This window comes from Takifugu flavidus, chromosome 17, assembly GCF_003711565.1.
Source record: "Takifugu flavidus isolate HTHZ2018 chromosome 17, ASM371156v2, whole genome shotgun sequence".
In the NCBI taxonomy this organism is placed as follows: domain Eukaryota; kingdom Metazoa; phylum Chordata; class Actinopteri; order Tetraodontiformes; family Tetraodontidae; genus Takifugu; species Takifugu flavidus.
Window position 1 is genome coordinate 5,778,143 of NC_079536.1, and position 15,762 is coordinate 5,793,904.

At 46.2% G+C, this 15,762-nt stretch overlaps 1 protein-coding gene across 2 annotated transcripts; it reads right to left on the bottom strand.

Moving 5' to 3' along the window:
- Positions 1–7,976: 7,976 nt before the first annotated feature.
- Positions 7,977–15,660, bottom strand: qtrt2 (queuine tRNA-ribosyltransferase accessory subunit 2). Of its 2 annotated transcripts, none has more exons than XM_057013563.1 (9): positions 15,560–15,660; positions 15,134–15,358; positions 14,998–15,053; positions 13,994–14,070; positions 12,950–13,159; positions 12,160–12,359; positions 11,373–11,524; positions 8,846–8,960; positions 7,977–8,764 (listed from the first exon to the last, which is right to left on the bottom strand). In XM_057013563.1, exons 2-9 carry the CDS (start codon positions 15,349–15,351, stop codon positions 8,512–8,514), a joined length of 1,281 nt encoding a protein of 426 aa, XP_056869543.1. In that variant the 5' UTR covers positions 15,352–15,358; positions 15,560–15,660; the 3' UTR covers positions 7,977–8,511. The 2 variants fall into 2 exon arrangements, with proteins under 2 accessions (XP_056869543.1, XP_056869542.1); XM_057013562.1 differs by having other exon boundaries at positions 11,355–11,524.
- Positions 15,661–15,762: the final 102 nt, after the last annotated feature.

The following is a 15,762-nucleotide window of genomic DNA, read 5'->3' on the forward strand; positions in this document are numbered from 1 at the left end:
TCTGTCAGCTAAATCAGGGACATTGGTGCCTCCACCGGGGGCTTAATGAGGACCTGATTTGATGGAAAGAGGGTTCCTCCAACCAGCAGCTGCCATCTGCTTCTTGAAGACCGACAATCCGCTAAATTCACAAAGAACGCACCAAAGGTTACATGCAAATTGGACTAAAACTACATCTAACCGGGTACAAATTAAGATAAATAGTCACGCAGGCTGGTGCATTCTGGCCTTTTTTTCCCAGTTAGAGGCTGGATCTCATTCCGCTCAGCTGTTATTTCAGCCCCTCTGGCTAGCTGTGCGACCGGCCTCCTCATCTATGCAAACAATAACTGGGACGCAGCTGGCCGGGGCATCGGCGGCGTGCACAATAAAACCGCCATGCAAAGTCACAGAGAACACACGCCTGCGACCGCAGCCACAGCAAAGCCTCCGAACGCGGCCGCAATCATCGCGCTGAGCTGGCAAACTGTCAGCAGCGACGCGCCACGACTTCCATCCAGGTGATAAAAATACCCGATGAACTGTCACACTGGGATATTCTGATCGAACCTCCTGGTTGCCAACGCTGAGTGCCGTGCTGCCATGGCAACAGCTATTGTCACGCACTGATAAAAAGTGTTGATTTGTGATTTTTCCCACTAATTATTGGTTGAAAGACATTCGTTAGCGAGCGTGTCCGGCAGCAGCAGCCGCTCGCTCTGTCATCTATGAAGTGGACCTCTGGAGGAGCCGCCCGTGCACGAGGAGCCACGATCATTTGCACAATCCCACACGCCGCAGCCGCCCGAAGAAGCAACGCCTGAAACCGTCTGAGCAGCTTGCTGGCGGATGCCCTGCTGCAGCTGTCAGGGATCACACCAATGACCTTTCACATGGAAACCCAAAAACCTTGATTCTAAAAATAGACACTCCTATCCAGAATGAGTAGAACCACAATAATGGTCATCCCGGAACATCACACCTGCAGCGTTTGATTTGCCGTTTATTAGGATCGTGTCATCCTCTCAGGATGTTTTATCTGCCGACTTGGATGGAAAACATAGCGACGCGGCAACTCCTCCGGATGGAAAATGCAAATTCAGACTCCCTCGAGTACTCGAGAGCAGCAGACACAAGACATTCCAACAGCAGCGGATCCAAGAGGCCTGTGGCTTTAGGGACCAGCGGGATAGATAATAACATTCTGGCCCGGTTACACATTCAGCTGTTACCATAACCAGTTCTGATGGATATTATTTTACATTATTGCTATCTAATCATCATAAACATTTTCCAGCCAAGCCTCTTCTGTACGGCCACATCAAATAAACATAGATCAAATAGGGCCTCCGTGCTGGAATACAGTAAATCACATTGTGTCACAGTCAGCACCTCGCTAATGATACTTGAAACAAGCAGAATGCTGATGATTGGATTGGGGCGTAGCGCAGCCCCATCTTATGCATTTTAAGTGACACTGGTTGCTCTATTTGAACTCTGTGTACTTGAAAACCAGATGCAATTTAACATCTCTATATTCTTATCTGGCCTCCAGAATGGAGCGGTGAATATTTCCTCCCCCCCTTTAATCTCCCAGACGGGTTGCGTAGCTAAGCGCACCGTGCGAGACGTCGTGACGGACAACCGCGGAGACGCGCCGCTGTCAGACAGCCTCGCAATCAACAACGCCGAATTTGTACGCCACGAGGCGTAGCTGAGCATTTGGGCTATATCAGTCACAGAAACACGTGCACGCTGTTGTGAGGAGAGCGCTGGAAGGTTGGAGGTGAGAGACAGCGCATAGGTGTCAGTGTTTAATCAAAACCCGAGGAAATTGCCTTCAACCACAGATGCACGTGTATCTTCTTGCAGCGGCAGCTCAATGCATCACTCCGCTAGTTTTCTTCCACAGAAAGACGTGTTGTTGGAAGTGGTTTGAGGGTGAATATTTATACCACGGCGGCCACGGTGCAGTTTATCAGCCCAGTTTGTGTGGTCAAAAGTGGCAGCGGCCAGTTATGACCATAAAACTGGGTTCGTTTAGAGGAAGCTGGTGTCAAGCGGTTAATGTTGTGCAATTAGCATGACAGATTGATGATTTAACGCTGCAGGGCGGCTTCCATATGTAAGGATATGCAAAACTAGACTGCAATTTCTAGTGAGGAAAGTTTAAAGGTTTAATGTGTGTCCTCAGGCACCTGCTGTGCATGTGAGTCCAGATTTATTCTATTAAGCAAACCCTCGTCAGCTCTGTGGCGCTTAGAGGAGCGGTACCGCAGCACCATTGATGCCATCAACATTACAGCTGTGACGTCTCATCAGAATAATGATTTATATAAAAGACAGTTCCTGTTTTTACTTAGAGGGTCGTCTAATCATTAGGTCACATCTTAGTTATGCTGTTATAGGCCGAGGCTGCCGGGGTCCAGAAACATGATCACCTGACAGGCCTCTGTCACCCCACTGGGTCATGGTCTCCTCTCCTCCCCTCCCCTCCCCTCCCCTCCCCTCCCCTCCCCTCCCCTCTCCTCTCCTCTCTCTCCTCCTCACCAAGTAGACTAGTGATGTTATTTCTTGTGTCGTTTTTCTGCCCCCCCCTTCTGTATTAATCTACAGGTATCACCGCCTTCATAGTTGTTTACTGACCTACTGACCTCCAATCTATCGGCAGCTTATTTTAATTAATATAATGTATGTGTTCTACCTATTCTCTCCTCTATCTGTCCTCCCCCTCTCCTCTCTCTCTACCCAGCATCAGCAGGAGGGTCCCCCTACATGAGTTTGGTCCTGCTCAAGGTTTCTTCCTGTAAAAGGGGAGTTTTTCCTTGCCACTGTTGCTTGTTGGGGGTCAGGCCCTGGGATTCTGGAAAGCGTGTTCATCGTTGTGGAGGTCAAATCTTGGACGATCCGTTACCTGTTGTCATCCTAGTTACAAAGACATCACCAGGCTTTCCACCTAGTGGAAAATCAATCCAGGTCAAGGTTTACTGTTCAGAAACCCACCAACTGGCGGCAAATTGACCCGCGCCGCTTGTGAACACGCAGCTCTATTGACCCCAGAAATGAAGTGAAGAGCTACAGATGCATATAATTAAGCAGAATATTCAATGTTCTCACGGAGCGAGAGCGGCTGAAACCGCTGGTGAACTACGTGATAAATGTTTGTAACATTGAGGCATTAAATACGTGACAGCACAAGACTAGTTACTGAGCACGCCGGGTGCTGCAGTGGTGGGTCGCGCGAAAAGCCTGAGGCCACTGCGCGTTTGCATATTCATGGGGCGAGCTTCCATTGAAGGAGAGCACGGATTCTTCCCTCCATTTGTGCTCAGGTCTTTACAAACAACATCCTAAGGAATGAAGAGCACATTGGCATTTTCCGAGGCTGCACCACCTCCACTCGTGGCGAGCCTCGGACATGTGACGCGGCTTAAACCGTGGCGAGCGGCTTCGCTTTTGATGTTCCCTTTAAATCCAGATGATCTCAAGGCATAAAGAGCTTAGGTTTTTCCTCTACTGTCTTTGCCTTTTTTCCTTCTTGAAAATTCCCTTTCCATACAGGTCGCCCGGCCCCCACAGGGCAGCTGTCAGCGGTGCATCATTCACACGCTCTCCTCATATCATACCCGCTGCGCGGAACAAAAAGAACGAAATATTTCGCCCCTTTTTAGCACAAACTAAAAAGTTAGTCGATGTTTGCCCAATTAGAGAAGAATAAAACAACCTATTTTGCTATTTGTGTTGTGGAGGCTGTGAAGACAAAGATGCGCGGCTTCATCACGGCGAGGCACGACAAAAGCCCTCCTGGAGCATCATCATTATTTCATCAGGTCCGGGCGGGCTAGCTTGTCAGAACGCTGAGCCCTGACATCCGTGGAGCAGCCATTGCAATCAGATTGCATTGACTTTGCTCTGATTGGCGATGGCGTCTCTGTTCATTTGCGGTCATCCTCCAGCCGCTGCTGAGGAATGTTTCAGGAAAACAAGTGAAAAGGCTGATGGCTGTTTCCACTTGTGTTTTTTTTTGTATGCCTGTGATTCACACCTATAAATGTGGCACTTGGAATCAGTGACTTTAAAAGGCTGCCATATCTCGCAGTCCCCAGTTTCCATTACGCAGCTTCCAATTAGTCCATATTTTAAGAACACGTGCCAAAAAGAAGTCAAACTGACAGCATATTTTGCTGTGAGTCAGTTGAGGCACCAAGCGACACAGACCAGCTTATTTCTGAGGGAAATGCTCTTTATTTATGCGTTTTCCCAAATCTTGACGGGCACTAAGTAGGACGTAAGTAGATTAACTTTTTCTCTCACCGCTCTCAGGTGCCAGATGCAACGAGCCACTAAATACTGTAAAATAAATAGAAACTTTGTGACAAAAATGTAATTTATATCCCCCCTGTTGTGCTTAAAGGGCCACCAGAGGGGTCCGTAAGGGGGCCTTGACCTACTGAGGTAGTAAGGACATATTTAACGCTCCAGCCGTCCTTTAGTACTACATAGAAGCACTTCCGGCAAGTTACAAAAGCCCCGGAACAGAATTCCGCTTTCCACATCGGCCCAGAGATCGAATTACACCGAAAGAGGCGTCCGTTTCCTGTTTTAGCAGAATCACCGACAGTGCTCATCAGAAAAGGTCAAATCCCACGTGACCTTTTCATCCGCCTGCTGTCCTACTAAAGTGAACACAGCTGACCTTTTGCTAAACTTCTGGTGAACTTAAGGGCAGACTTATGGGAGAATAGAATAATAACAACAATGATAATAATAATAATGTTGCATTAATTGTTGCTTCAGCTTTGTCAGGCCACGGTGATGCGTTCAGGAACCACATTTCGGTACAGACGGATCACTTTACGGTGCTACGAATGAAATTTTTCTGTCGCCTTCCAGCCGATTGTCATGCTATCGATCGCTATGACAACAATATACGCCTGGGAAATATCGGCCAAATCTCCATTCGTCTCTCTGTGGTCCGCTCTTTCGCTGACTGGACACTTCAGGGGATGGAGGCGAACCCTGGAGTAAAACTTGCAGCTTTATCGGGCCAAAATGGAGCGAAAACAGGACGGAAGAAGAATAAATGAGCGACTTTTCACTTTCCTTTCCCTCTACACACACAGACACCTGTCAGCAGCAACCTTACAGGTGTAGGAAGAAAGGTTATTAATTAGGCTGGGAATAAAAGGCTCCGCAGCACAGCGTTGAAGGGACGCGCACTCAGCTCCTGTCACGCATCGACGCCGCATTGATTAATCACTTCAATATCATTCTGGGGGACCAGTCCTCCGACTGAATGGGTTGGTAAGATGGCGTCCCTCAGGTGCTCATTTTCAGGGATCTTAACATACTGACACCCCGTTTAACAGCTTTAAAAAAACGTTCCGTATTCCAGACACATTCGCCGACTCTCGCGTCCCATTAACTTTGCCAGACAACCAGGAAGGAGGTTAAATGTGTGCTAACTAATAAGTCTGCGATGACCTTTCTGTATTTCAATAAAGCACTTTCACCTGTACGGCGCGATGCTCGGCAGGCATGGCGAAGAAAAGATATTTAATGGTGGGGGGGGGGGGGGGGGGGGGGGGCTACAGATCCCGTAGATCCCTGCTGGTTTGGAAGTGTTTCAGCTGATGATTTATACAAGATAAAGGAAATGCATCGGGGGTGATGAGCCTCCTGCTCGTCATTCCTGGACGCCAAATGGTGAAACTCACACCTGCAGCTTTCGGGAGGTCAAGAGTTACCATGGAAACGCAGAAAAGGCCCAGGTGCTCTGGTTTGCAGTGTACAGTTTGTGGTTTAAAAGGAGGCCCGTGGCAACACCTGATGCGTCGTGTGTCTTCCCTTTTGCCGTGTTTGCATGCTTCGGTTGGGCTCCTTGCGCGGCTCCTCTTCACCTCTTTGAAGCCGTTCATTCTCTTCACAGTCATTTATAGTCACGCAGAAGCCTCCCACTATTCCAGGAGGGGGAAATCCCAGAAGACTGTCAGGCTGAAAGAGACGTCAAAACGCTATGAACAAGCACCCTTTTCACTGTGGTTCCTTTTACCATAATATTGCCATTTTCAGCCGCCTGTCTTTATCTTTTAAGGCTTCACATCTATTTGTAGCCGCTGATTCTGCGTTTAAGCCCGTTTCTTCTTAGTTTAGTGTCTTTTGATTGTTGATTTGGACTTGTTTTTTTGTGCCCTATTGTCTGCCTCCCTCTTTTCCATCTTCCCCAGCATCCTGAACGATTTTGTCGTCACTGTGGCAACCTGGAATCCTCACATTCCGCGCGTCTTTGTAGCCACTTGTGCGTTTTGTGGCTTGGCGGCAATTAGGCGTCTCCTTGCGGCCTCCTCATCGGATTTCAAACTGTGCTAATAAATGCAAACGGAATCATGGTGAGGGGTGACGTGGCCCACAGGCTATGTCTGGTAAGCCTGTTAAATAATCGATTTGTGGCTGCAGCCACTGTGACACCTTGTCAAATCGATGAGTGGAGCCTCCATTGCATCATGGAGACTTGCTCCTTAAAAAAAGAGGGGGGGGGGGGATCATCATTCCCACCATAACGACTTATATTGTGGTCGTGGCGTTGTGTTAAGGAGAGCTCGTTCTTTCTTGTGCAGCGATGCTACGACAACAGAGAAAAAGTCTGGCTCTGAAGTGTGAGACAAATGCGAGGCTCAGCTCTGCCTGTGAACCCGAGAAGAGGAGAGGAACTGGTAGTGATCGGGTCTGAATAGCACCCCCCATCTGTATAATTGGCTGCAACGAGTTATGAAGCCCCCCCGCTGACTGTGTCATTCAGGGCTCTCCTGCATGGAAATTGTTCCCAATAACAGTCGGCAGATAAAGAGGCACACAAAGAATAGGCATAGCTGCAGAATCATGCAGAAATATTAGCCCAGAAACTAACTGTAACGTAATCATGGAGCCTTAAAGAGCAACAGAGCTCTGCTGCTGCATCAAATCTTAACTGGACGCAATGACTGCGAGATAATGACTCCAATCTAAATTAATAAGTGTTAAATGTTACCGAGGCTCAGCTACAATCAGTCCAGCAATTAGCTGGTGGACATTTATGAATATAGATGCAATAAGCTGCGGAAAAGGGGACACAAATCAAAAGCGGAGCTAAAAGCAGTGTATATTGGACTTAATTTTGCAACAAGGCTGCAGGGACAGTGTAGAAATATGCAGTAATCTTGTGCCTTGTTAAGAGACGCACTGTTCAAGACTTTAGCATAGATGCTAGTTTTCAGGTGTGATCGATGCAGTGCATAAGTTAATGAGCGATGAAGATAAATGACTCCCTAAGCTTAAGTCACATCTAGCTCTTCTTTCATTGTTGTGTTCATATTGTCCCATGTTTATTTTTAGGCACCTCATTTACTAGCCCCCCCATCTCATTTACATTGCGATCACTTACGCTCCACTTTATCTAACAGCTGAAGGTCACAAGATTGATAAATATGTCAAAATGACTAAGCTGCTACCAGTCTAAACTTATTAGCAGCAGATTCATTCATTAGCGGCAGACGTGGGAAAAGCAGGTCACACTTACACAGCACACAAGACATGAACCCGCCCCCATTTATGCTGTGCCCCCAGCTTTTGATGACAGCCCATCCTCCTGTCATTCCTCTTCTCCCTGATACTGAATGTGATTGTAGTAACCCCCCAGTAAGGTGAAAATCCCCACTACTGTCCTATAAAACATCACATTTCCCTCACTCGTGGCTTGTCCCCTGTCCCCCACAGACATCTACTCGCCCTGACAGTCAATTATATCCCATCACCTTTAGAAAAAAGAGCTACAGGGCAGGAAGTAGCCACCTTTTTCTTTATCTGATCTTTACCCCTCAGACAGGCAGGGATGGCGGCGCTGGCAGCTCAAGCCTTTCACTTAACCTCCAAAAATAAAAAATCCTCAGAGTGACATCGACCGCCACCACTGTTTTCCCAGTGAGTGGCGTGTTTAGTGCTCTCATCAGCCGACACGCGTGTGAAGAGTGAGGAGCTGCTTTTATTGAATCATCCAGGTGAGACATAAAAAATATTCTCAAGGCAAATGCTGAAAAAGCCTTAAATGATGGAAATCCAATTACACACACATCTTTTTGATAGGAGGAGAAAATGGGGTAGTGGTGGGGGGGTGGGTTGCATCCTCGTCCCCCTCCCTCTGCCCCGGGGTCACTGAGTCCAGAGGATGAGTTATCAACCAGCATCCGTCCACACGTTTCTTTCTTTATGCAGATTTCTCCTGACCAGCAACCAAACATCTGCTTGTTATCAGCTCCGATCGATACCGGAGCTTCAGGTGAGCGATTGTCCTGTGAGAGCAGGCTGCAACCTCAGTGGGGGGAGGCAATCTGGTGGGTGTCTGTATCGTCTGTACTGCATCCTTCCTCCTCTGAGCGTTTGTGAACTTTTCCATGCACTGAGACGATTTGCCTCGTGCGCAGTGGCTCTAAACTGATGCTTCCTAAAGCGGGGAAAAAAAAGCAACATCACCTTCCCCCCGCCTCTGATTTATCGGGCTCATTCGCTTTTCCCTCCCGGCCTGTCGCCTTTGCTAAGTACCCGTCTCTGGAGGAGGTCGAGTTTATCAGTGGCCAGGGCTTCTCTGAGGGCGCTGAAGAAGCCCTGATAGTGGGCTGTGTTGTGGATCATGAGCAGGACTCCGGCCAGCAGCTCATTGGTTACGAGCAAGTGGTGCAGGTACGCCCTCTTGTGGTTCCTACAGCAGTAGCAACCACACCCTTCCACCAGGGGTCTGAAGTCATCTTGGTACCTGGCGAGACATTAAAATCCAGCGCCTTTAATGGCGATCGAGTGCTGCTTATGAACGGCCGGGCTTTCGCCAAGCTGTTACCTTTTATCTTTGAGATTCATCTCAAAGGACGTCATCTGCGTTTGACCGTCCACCATATTGTCTCCGTTTTGTTGCGCCTCCACGGGTGCGTCCCTCTCCTGCTCCAGTTCTAGCACTACCAATGTAGACATGCATGGGAGTTAAACCAGTGTGTATTCAGAACATAGTTTTATTTAATGGAGCAGAGGAAAAAGTCCCTGGATAGAAAACTGTGGTTGTCAGCCCAAAGGCAAAAATAAGAGCCTTGGCTTTTAAACAGCGTCCTACTTTCTATCCACCCCTGTAACATGATTATTTCCTACATTCTAACAACTTCTCCTGCATAACCATGAAGACCGGATGGAAGGAGCTTCAGAGCTCGACAGCGTTTTGCACGATGGTAAAAATGCAAATAAGAGAAAATATTTGAAACCGAGCGAGTTGAGGCAGAGCCGACGAAGTTGGTGAAGGGAATTTAGTGAAGGGAAGTGGCTCAAGGATAAGCCTAAGAGTAAAAGACAAACATTGAGGTTGACCAAAAACAAGAGTCGAAAGAATGGAAAACTACAACAAAGGAATTTTGGCTTCCAAACTACATGGTAGTGTTATTTTTAGATGACACAATAACATTAATTATAAAGTAAATGCAGGATGATTGACACGTCTGCTCTTGTCTTGAAAATGACAGATCGTCCATATGGGGAAGAACCTGATCACGTTGCTACGCTTTCCAGCAACTAATTAGTACTTTGGTAACAAATGGAAGCAAACGAAGGAACGAGACAGTTTCAGCCGTTATCTTGGATACGATGGCCTCATCAGTCATTAGCTGATTATTGATGCTGTCAGGCATAAGTGAGGCCATATGGCTCTTTCACATAATCCCCAAAGTTTTAAAAAGTGCATAAATGTGGTCACTCACTCATTTGTTAGTCAGAAAGTAAAGTACTGAAGTAGAAGAACATAAGGAAAGCTTGATGAAAAAGAAAGTTGGAGGCAAGCAGCAAACTTCAAGAAGGTGAGAAGGACGGAGGGTGAATTAGCATTAGGGTCTGCTGGGCCGGGAAAGGCCTTAACTGCCCCCCATGGGGCCTCATAATTGGCTGAAAGGGGAATTCAGAACATTTCCACTGGTTTGACATCGTCACTCTCTCACCTGCTCTGAACTCCATTAGAGGCCTTGTGCAGAATCGATTAGTGCTGTCTTGCGCTGAACGTTGCAAGGCAACCCAACACTGCGCCGCACAAGTTTGACCCAACTTTTTAATGAAGCGCCGGCCCCGTCGTCGGGCCGAGTTAGTGCCACGTCCTCAGCAACAGAGACCGCCGCCTTAAACGAGCCGCTACCGCCATTGATTTCACTTCAACCAGTGAATTTCTTCCCTCCCAATTAGTTCAACTGACCTGAGGCTATAAAATGCACACCAGCAACTACATGCAAACAAACAAGTGCGGCGATCTTGTCGGTGGTGACCAGCGCATCCACGAGGATTCACACTTTCCACCAAGTTACCCTGAACCAGTTCAAAGAGAAGTCACACTTACTATTGCTCACAGTTTTCAAAGGAAATGAGGAGCCGCTTTAATGAACAACAAAGGCTTAGTACCACTGAACCATATAATTGGATATCATCGTTACTTTTTTGGGGGGGGCAATGCGAAGTGGAAGCAGAACAGCTGAGGTGACACATCATCAAGAGACAGCTGGTGGCTGCGAGGACTGAAGGCACATCTATGAAGCCCTCAAAGCCTGGATTCTTTAAGAGAGGCGGTTGGAGTCAGTATTTCTGTATATTATCCCAAAAGTTCTAAATATGGATTGAATGTTGCAACGCAGCCGAAGCATCAGCGGTCCTTACGTGCGCCGCGGCCAGGAATCCGAACGAGGGGACCGGTTGCATCGATTCAGCTCAAGTTGGGGGGAAGTTGAGAATGCAAATGTGGGGAGAAATCAAAGAAACGCCACGTAGCAGCGCCACGTTAACATTATTCCCAAGCAGACGCAATTAGAGTGGCACACGCTCATTATCCAAAGTCCCAGTCTTGACGTGCCAATGCGCCACAGGCGCAGAGCAAAGTCGCTCTTTAATAAAGGAAGCGCTGTAAACCTGATGGGTCAACAGGGAGCGCAAGTTCCTTCATCACGCTGGTGCGTGAAAAAATTATTTCATAGCTTTGGGCAAGACCGATTCACCTTGAATTAATACAAATGTGATCATAAGAGAGAAACTCAGTAGGAAACAATGCATTTGTTATGAAAATCCTTCGAACGAATGAAGTGAAACCGATGCAACTTAAATGAGGCAAAAGAGTTGTTGATAAAAGGAAAAGACAATTAAAATACAACTTGAAGTAGGCTTGATTTTTTTTTTTCTAAGTTAGTGCTTGTAAAAGTCAATAAGCTGTTGTTGAAATTTGATAAGCTCCAAAGTTGAGGTTGAAAAGCTAAAAAAAAATAAATAAATAAAAAAAGACCTCATTACCTCGTTAAAAATGTTGAGTTTTATCACATTAAAGCATTTCACCACACCTGTACTGGGCGCACTACCTGCGCGCTCCGGGTCCGGGGAGATGTCGAAGCTGAAGCACAGAGCGCAGCCTCGCTCCGTCACCTGGAAGGGGAAAAACGCCTCGAAAAGGTCCACGCCGGCCCCCACGCACGCCAGCACCTCATCAGGCTGTCCTACGCCCTGCAGCAGCCTGAGCCACAAACAGGAGGCAAAGCCTTTCATTTAAATACCAATAAATCCTAATTATAAAAGCTAGTTACATTAAAACATGGTAACTGTTTCAGTGATAAAAGACCTTCCTCCCCCTCCAGCCACATGTGTACCCCTGTGTGTTTGTGCTTTGGCCCTTCTTGGGCTCTCAGTTAAGTCGCTACCTGCATCTTTGCCTGCAGGCATCAAGATTAATTTACCATTTGGAAATGACTCTGCTGCACTTCCCAGAAGTGTGAGTTAAGTACCACCAGGGACGGTGCCCCTCGGTATTGGAGATAAGTCGGCTTGCAAATAAACTTGGAAAAGTTTGCTTTCGCATAGATACAGATGGTCCCTGCACTAAAACTCAAAACCACAGCCAGAGCTCTTCCTGCAGCTCCAGGAAAGCAACACCCACACAGGACATAACCAGAGATTTTCCAGAACATATTATATATTGCATAGATAGGGTGAAGTATTGAGCATAGAACTAATAAGAGAAATAGAATTCATTCATTTCAAATAAATCATAGACTCATGTTTTTGATTTCATACGTGCTTCCTGAAAGACCACAAAGTGGCACCATTTTTCGTCACTATTCTCCCACTAAAGTGTGCTTTGACAATGCTGACCTGGGTTTGTCTTCAGGCAGCTCCTTGGTCACCGCGTTAATGAGCTGGGTCCTCAGGGCCTGGTCCATAGAGCCCGCCTGGAAGCCATCCAAGCAGAATCCTCCCACGGGTCTCTTGGCGGTCTCCCTTGCTGAGCGAAGCCTCTCTTCCAGGATGTCCCCACCCTCAACCACCCCAAAGATCTCTGCTCCTTCAAACTCCTGGGATGAAACACAGGTATTAAAGATCAGAGCTCCCACGTGATCGCCTTTTCTTTGCAATATTACGAAACTCCGTTCTGATGCCTTAACATGAAGGTGACTCCGCATGATGTCCTGGAAAGCTCCGGCAGTCAGTGTGTGCAATGGGAATGTCTGTTCGCCTCTTTGTTCAACATCACTCCACCTTCAATTGTCTCATCGGATATTTGGTTGGCAGAGAAGTAATAAAACACACAAAAAAGCCTGAAGAGGCCAGAATCCAGCAGAGGATCAGGAGGGAAAATAAGACCTCTCGCACATCTCTGCTGCTAAATTAATGCTATTATTAGAAAAAGCTCTTCTGAACCATGACGTTGGTTTTAGTTCATCAGTCTCTTTAAGCTTGAATAAAGTTGCATCACATCACTTTCATAAAAAACAAGGTTTCATTAGTCATGCTCGGTGCCTTCACAAGCACCGATAACCTAATGGTTATATGCTTCCGATCTGTCAGGGCTGTGCAGCAGACACCTCTGCCTGTGCTCTGCATTTCTAATTTAAAGATGGAACCCACGTATCAGCTGTGCGTGCGCTCTCAGGTGTGTGCGTACCTGTGAGTTCTTGTGCACAAGCAGACACTCATCCAAATGGGCCAGCGTTCGGTCCACCGATTTCCGAACTCTTTTGCGCGACGTGTCGCTCAGCCACGTCTCCCCGTCCGCCATGCTCTGGTACCAGTCGGGCTGGATGGTTCTCTGGAGGGCCATGAACTTCGCCGCCGTCAGCTCTATGCGTCCACCGCTGCCCCACACCGACACGGTCTGATGAAAACGCCGGAAAGGCAGCACGAAGACGATAATTGTTAGGAACGTAGAAGCTGTGATCTCTGATTACAGCGGAATTTCTAAAAAAAACCGATTAATTAAGCAGAAATGAAACTGGTTAAGGACAACACAAATATATAACCTATAATGAGTGCAAAGGTCAGGCATAAAATCATCATCACCTGACTAATATTGAGGAGTTATTCCCACTTTTGCTGTCAAGCCCCAAGCTGTCATGGCATGAACTCTACTAGCCCCCCAAAGGTGTGCTGTGGTATCCAACACTAAAATGTTGGCAGGAAGTTTGGTAGTTTGAAAAGTGGGACCTCCCGGGATAGAAATGTTTGCCCACATCCCACAGATGATCGACTGGACAGAGATCTGGGGATTTTGGAGGCGTGTTGCTCTGATCCAAACCATTCCTGAACTATTTTTTGTTCTGTGGGAAGGTGCATTATTATGGTCAAAGGGACCACAGTTATCAGGGAATATGGTGTCCATCACAAAGTCTTCGGCAATGCTTGTGTAGGTGGTCCATGTCCTGGTAACGTCAACCTGGATAGCAGGCCCAAAGGTCATTAAAGGTAGCCTTCCAACCAAGTCGCCCAGCCACCACAATTGTGCCCTTGTCAAACTTGCTCAAACCCTCATGTTTCCTCTTTCTTACACATCATCCCAGAGGACAAAGTGTCCATTTGCTGCCTAATACATCCCAGGTGCTACGATAAAGAGATATTCAGTGTTAATCCTGTCACCTGGCAACGGTCATCGTGTTACCCTGCCATAATATTTAACATATGGAGATATGCGTTTAGGCAATCTCAAACTCACCTTGTTAGTTGTGTGACCTGTTGGGCAGGAGGTCGCTGGATCATGAAGTGAGCAGTACAGCACTGTATCATGAAGACCTGGTGCACAAAGTAATTGAAGGTTGACAAATGTTTATTGGCAAATACACCGAGTCCAAGAGATTAAAAGCCGCAGAGAAAACTGTGCCATGCCTACATGAATGAATTCTGGGATTCAAATAAAAATAAACCTTTATCTCATAGTTATCAACCACATCCTGAATGTTTTGTAGTACAAAACACAAAACAGCAGCCTTGAATATACAGTATATTAGCCTTTTAAATGCATTATTGACAAAAGCAGTTTTATCCAATCAATCTTTTTCATCTACAATGTTACTTGTCCTTTATAAATTTGTACATTTTCTGTGACATTTACAACAATCTATAGTTCTTTAAGCCGGGGGGCTTAAAAGTCAGATACAATCGCTTTACAGCAGTGTAATATACAGTTGATTTATAACCCTTTATAATCATTGGAATATTTATGTTAAGGGCTGTTTTCCAAATGGAAATCAAGGACAACCAAAAAATCATGAAATTATTGACAGCGTTTGTGTTGGGGTTTTATTCCAACGTCGCAACCTGTGCAGCTGAAACCTAGATATTTAAAATTAGAATTTCACACAATATTGATGCATTATTTTGATGCTTAAATCACACAAAATTACCTACAACAACAAAGGTGGGGAAATAATTGGAAACATGTGATAATGGCCTATACAATGCTCATAGTTCTACAAGAAAAACTGTGACAAAGATAAACATGACCTAACTCCTATTATAGAATAATGAGATCAAAATCTCTGTGATACAGGTGTTCATCATTCCAAAGTAGTGGACTGACAGAGGTCAATGTAAACACATCCAGAAAGCTTCATTGGACAAGCTTGTTATCCAACTTTCATGCTCAATGATTCAACTAATGCATACTTATTGCTTTATGTACTAAAGAAATGGTCCAAGCAGAGGTTGAAAAAGGAGTACCTGCAAACTTCCTGAAGCCATCCTTAAACTCCTCCAACACTTCCTGGTGCTCTGCTCTTTAGGGAAAACAGAGATGGAGCTGAGCTTTAAATGCAGAAAGAATTTTTTGTTCGATTTTGAGGTTAGGTTATCTTACATAGTTGACAGCGTGACCTGGGTGACAGAGGGGAGGTCTCTCATGGTGTGGAGCGTGTCCTGAGTGAGGTGTGGAACTGATCCAAAGTGTGTGTACAGCAGACACCCTGGGATTTTCAGAGAGTGCTGTCCGGTTCTGCCGAGCCCCTTCAGGACACCCAACCGACCTTTTCCCTGGACCACACGGGACAGCTCCAGCTTCATCTTGCTGCCAGCCATACGTTTTCTGAAACGACCGATGTTTTATAGCGCAAAGTTGTAGCTAGCGTTAGCGAAAGCACGTGAAACTATAACAATCAATTCAACTGTGATTTGTGTTTAGAAAGCAATTCAAGAGGGTTACGGAATTTAAACGATAGACAAAGCGTTCAGCTTCTTCTTTTTAAAATCATCTTGGTTGAGGTTTAAAGTATGTTAATGATCTTACCTGCAATGTCCCCAGCCTGACAATGACTACAAGTCTCATGAATATGTCGTCATCACCGTCGCCAACAGAAAGACGTGGAAGTGACGTGAAAAGACAAAAAAGGAGTGCATTTTTTTAAATGCTGTACTTTATCCACAGTTTAATCATATATAAGATTTCTTAAGAATTCAATTTCAGAGCAGAGATTTATTGAAAAACTAGAT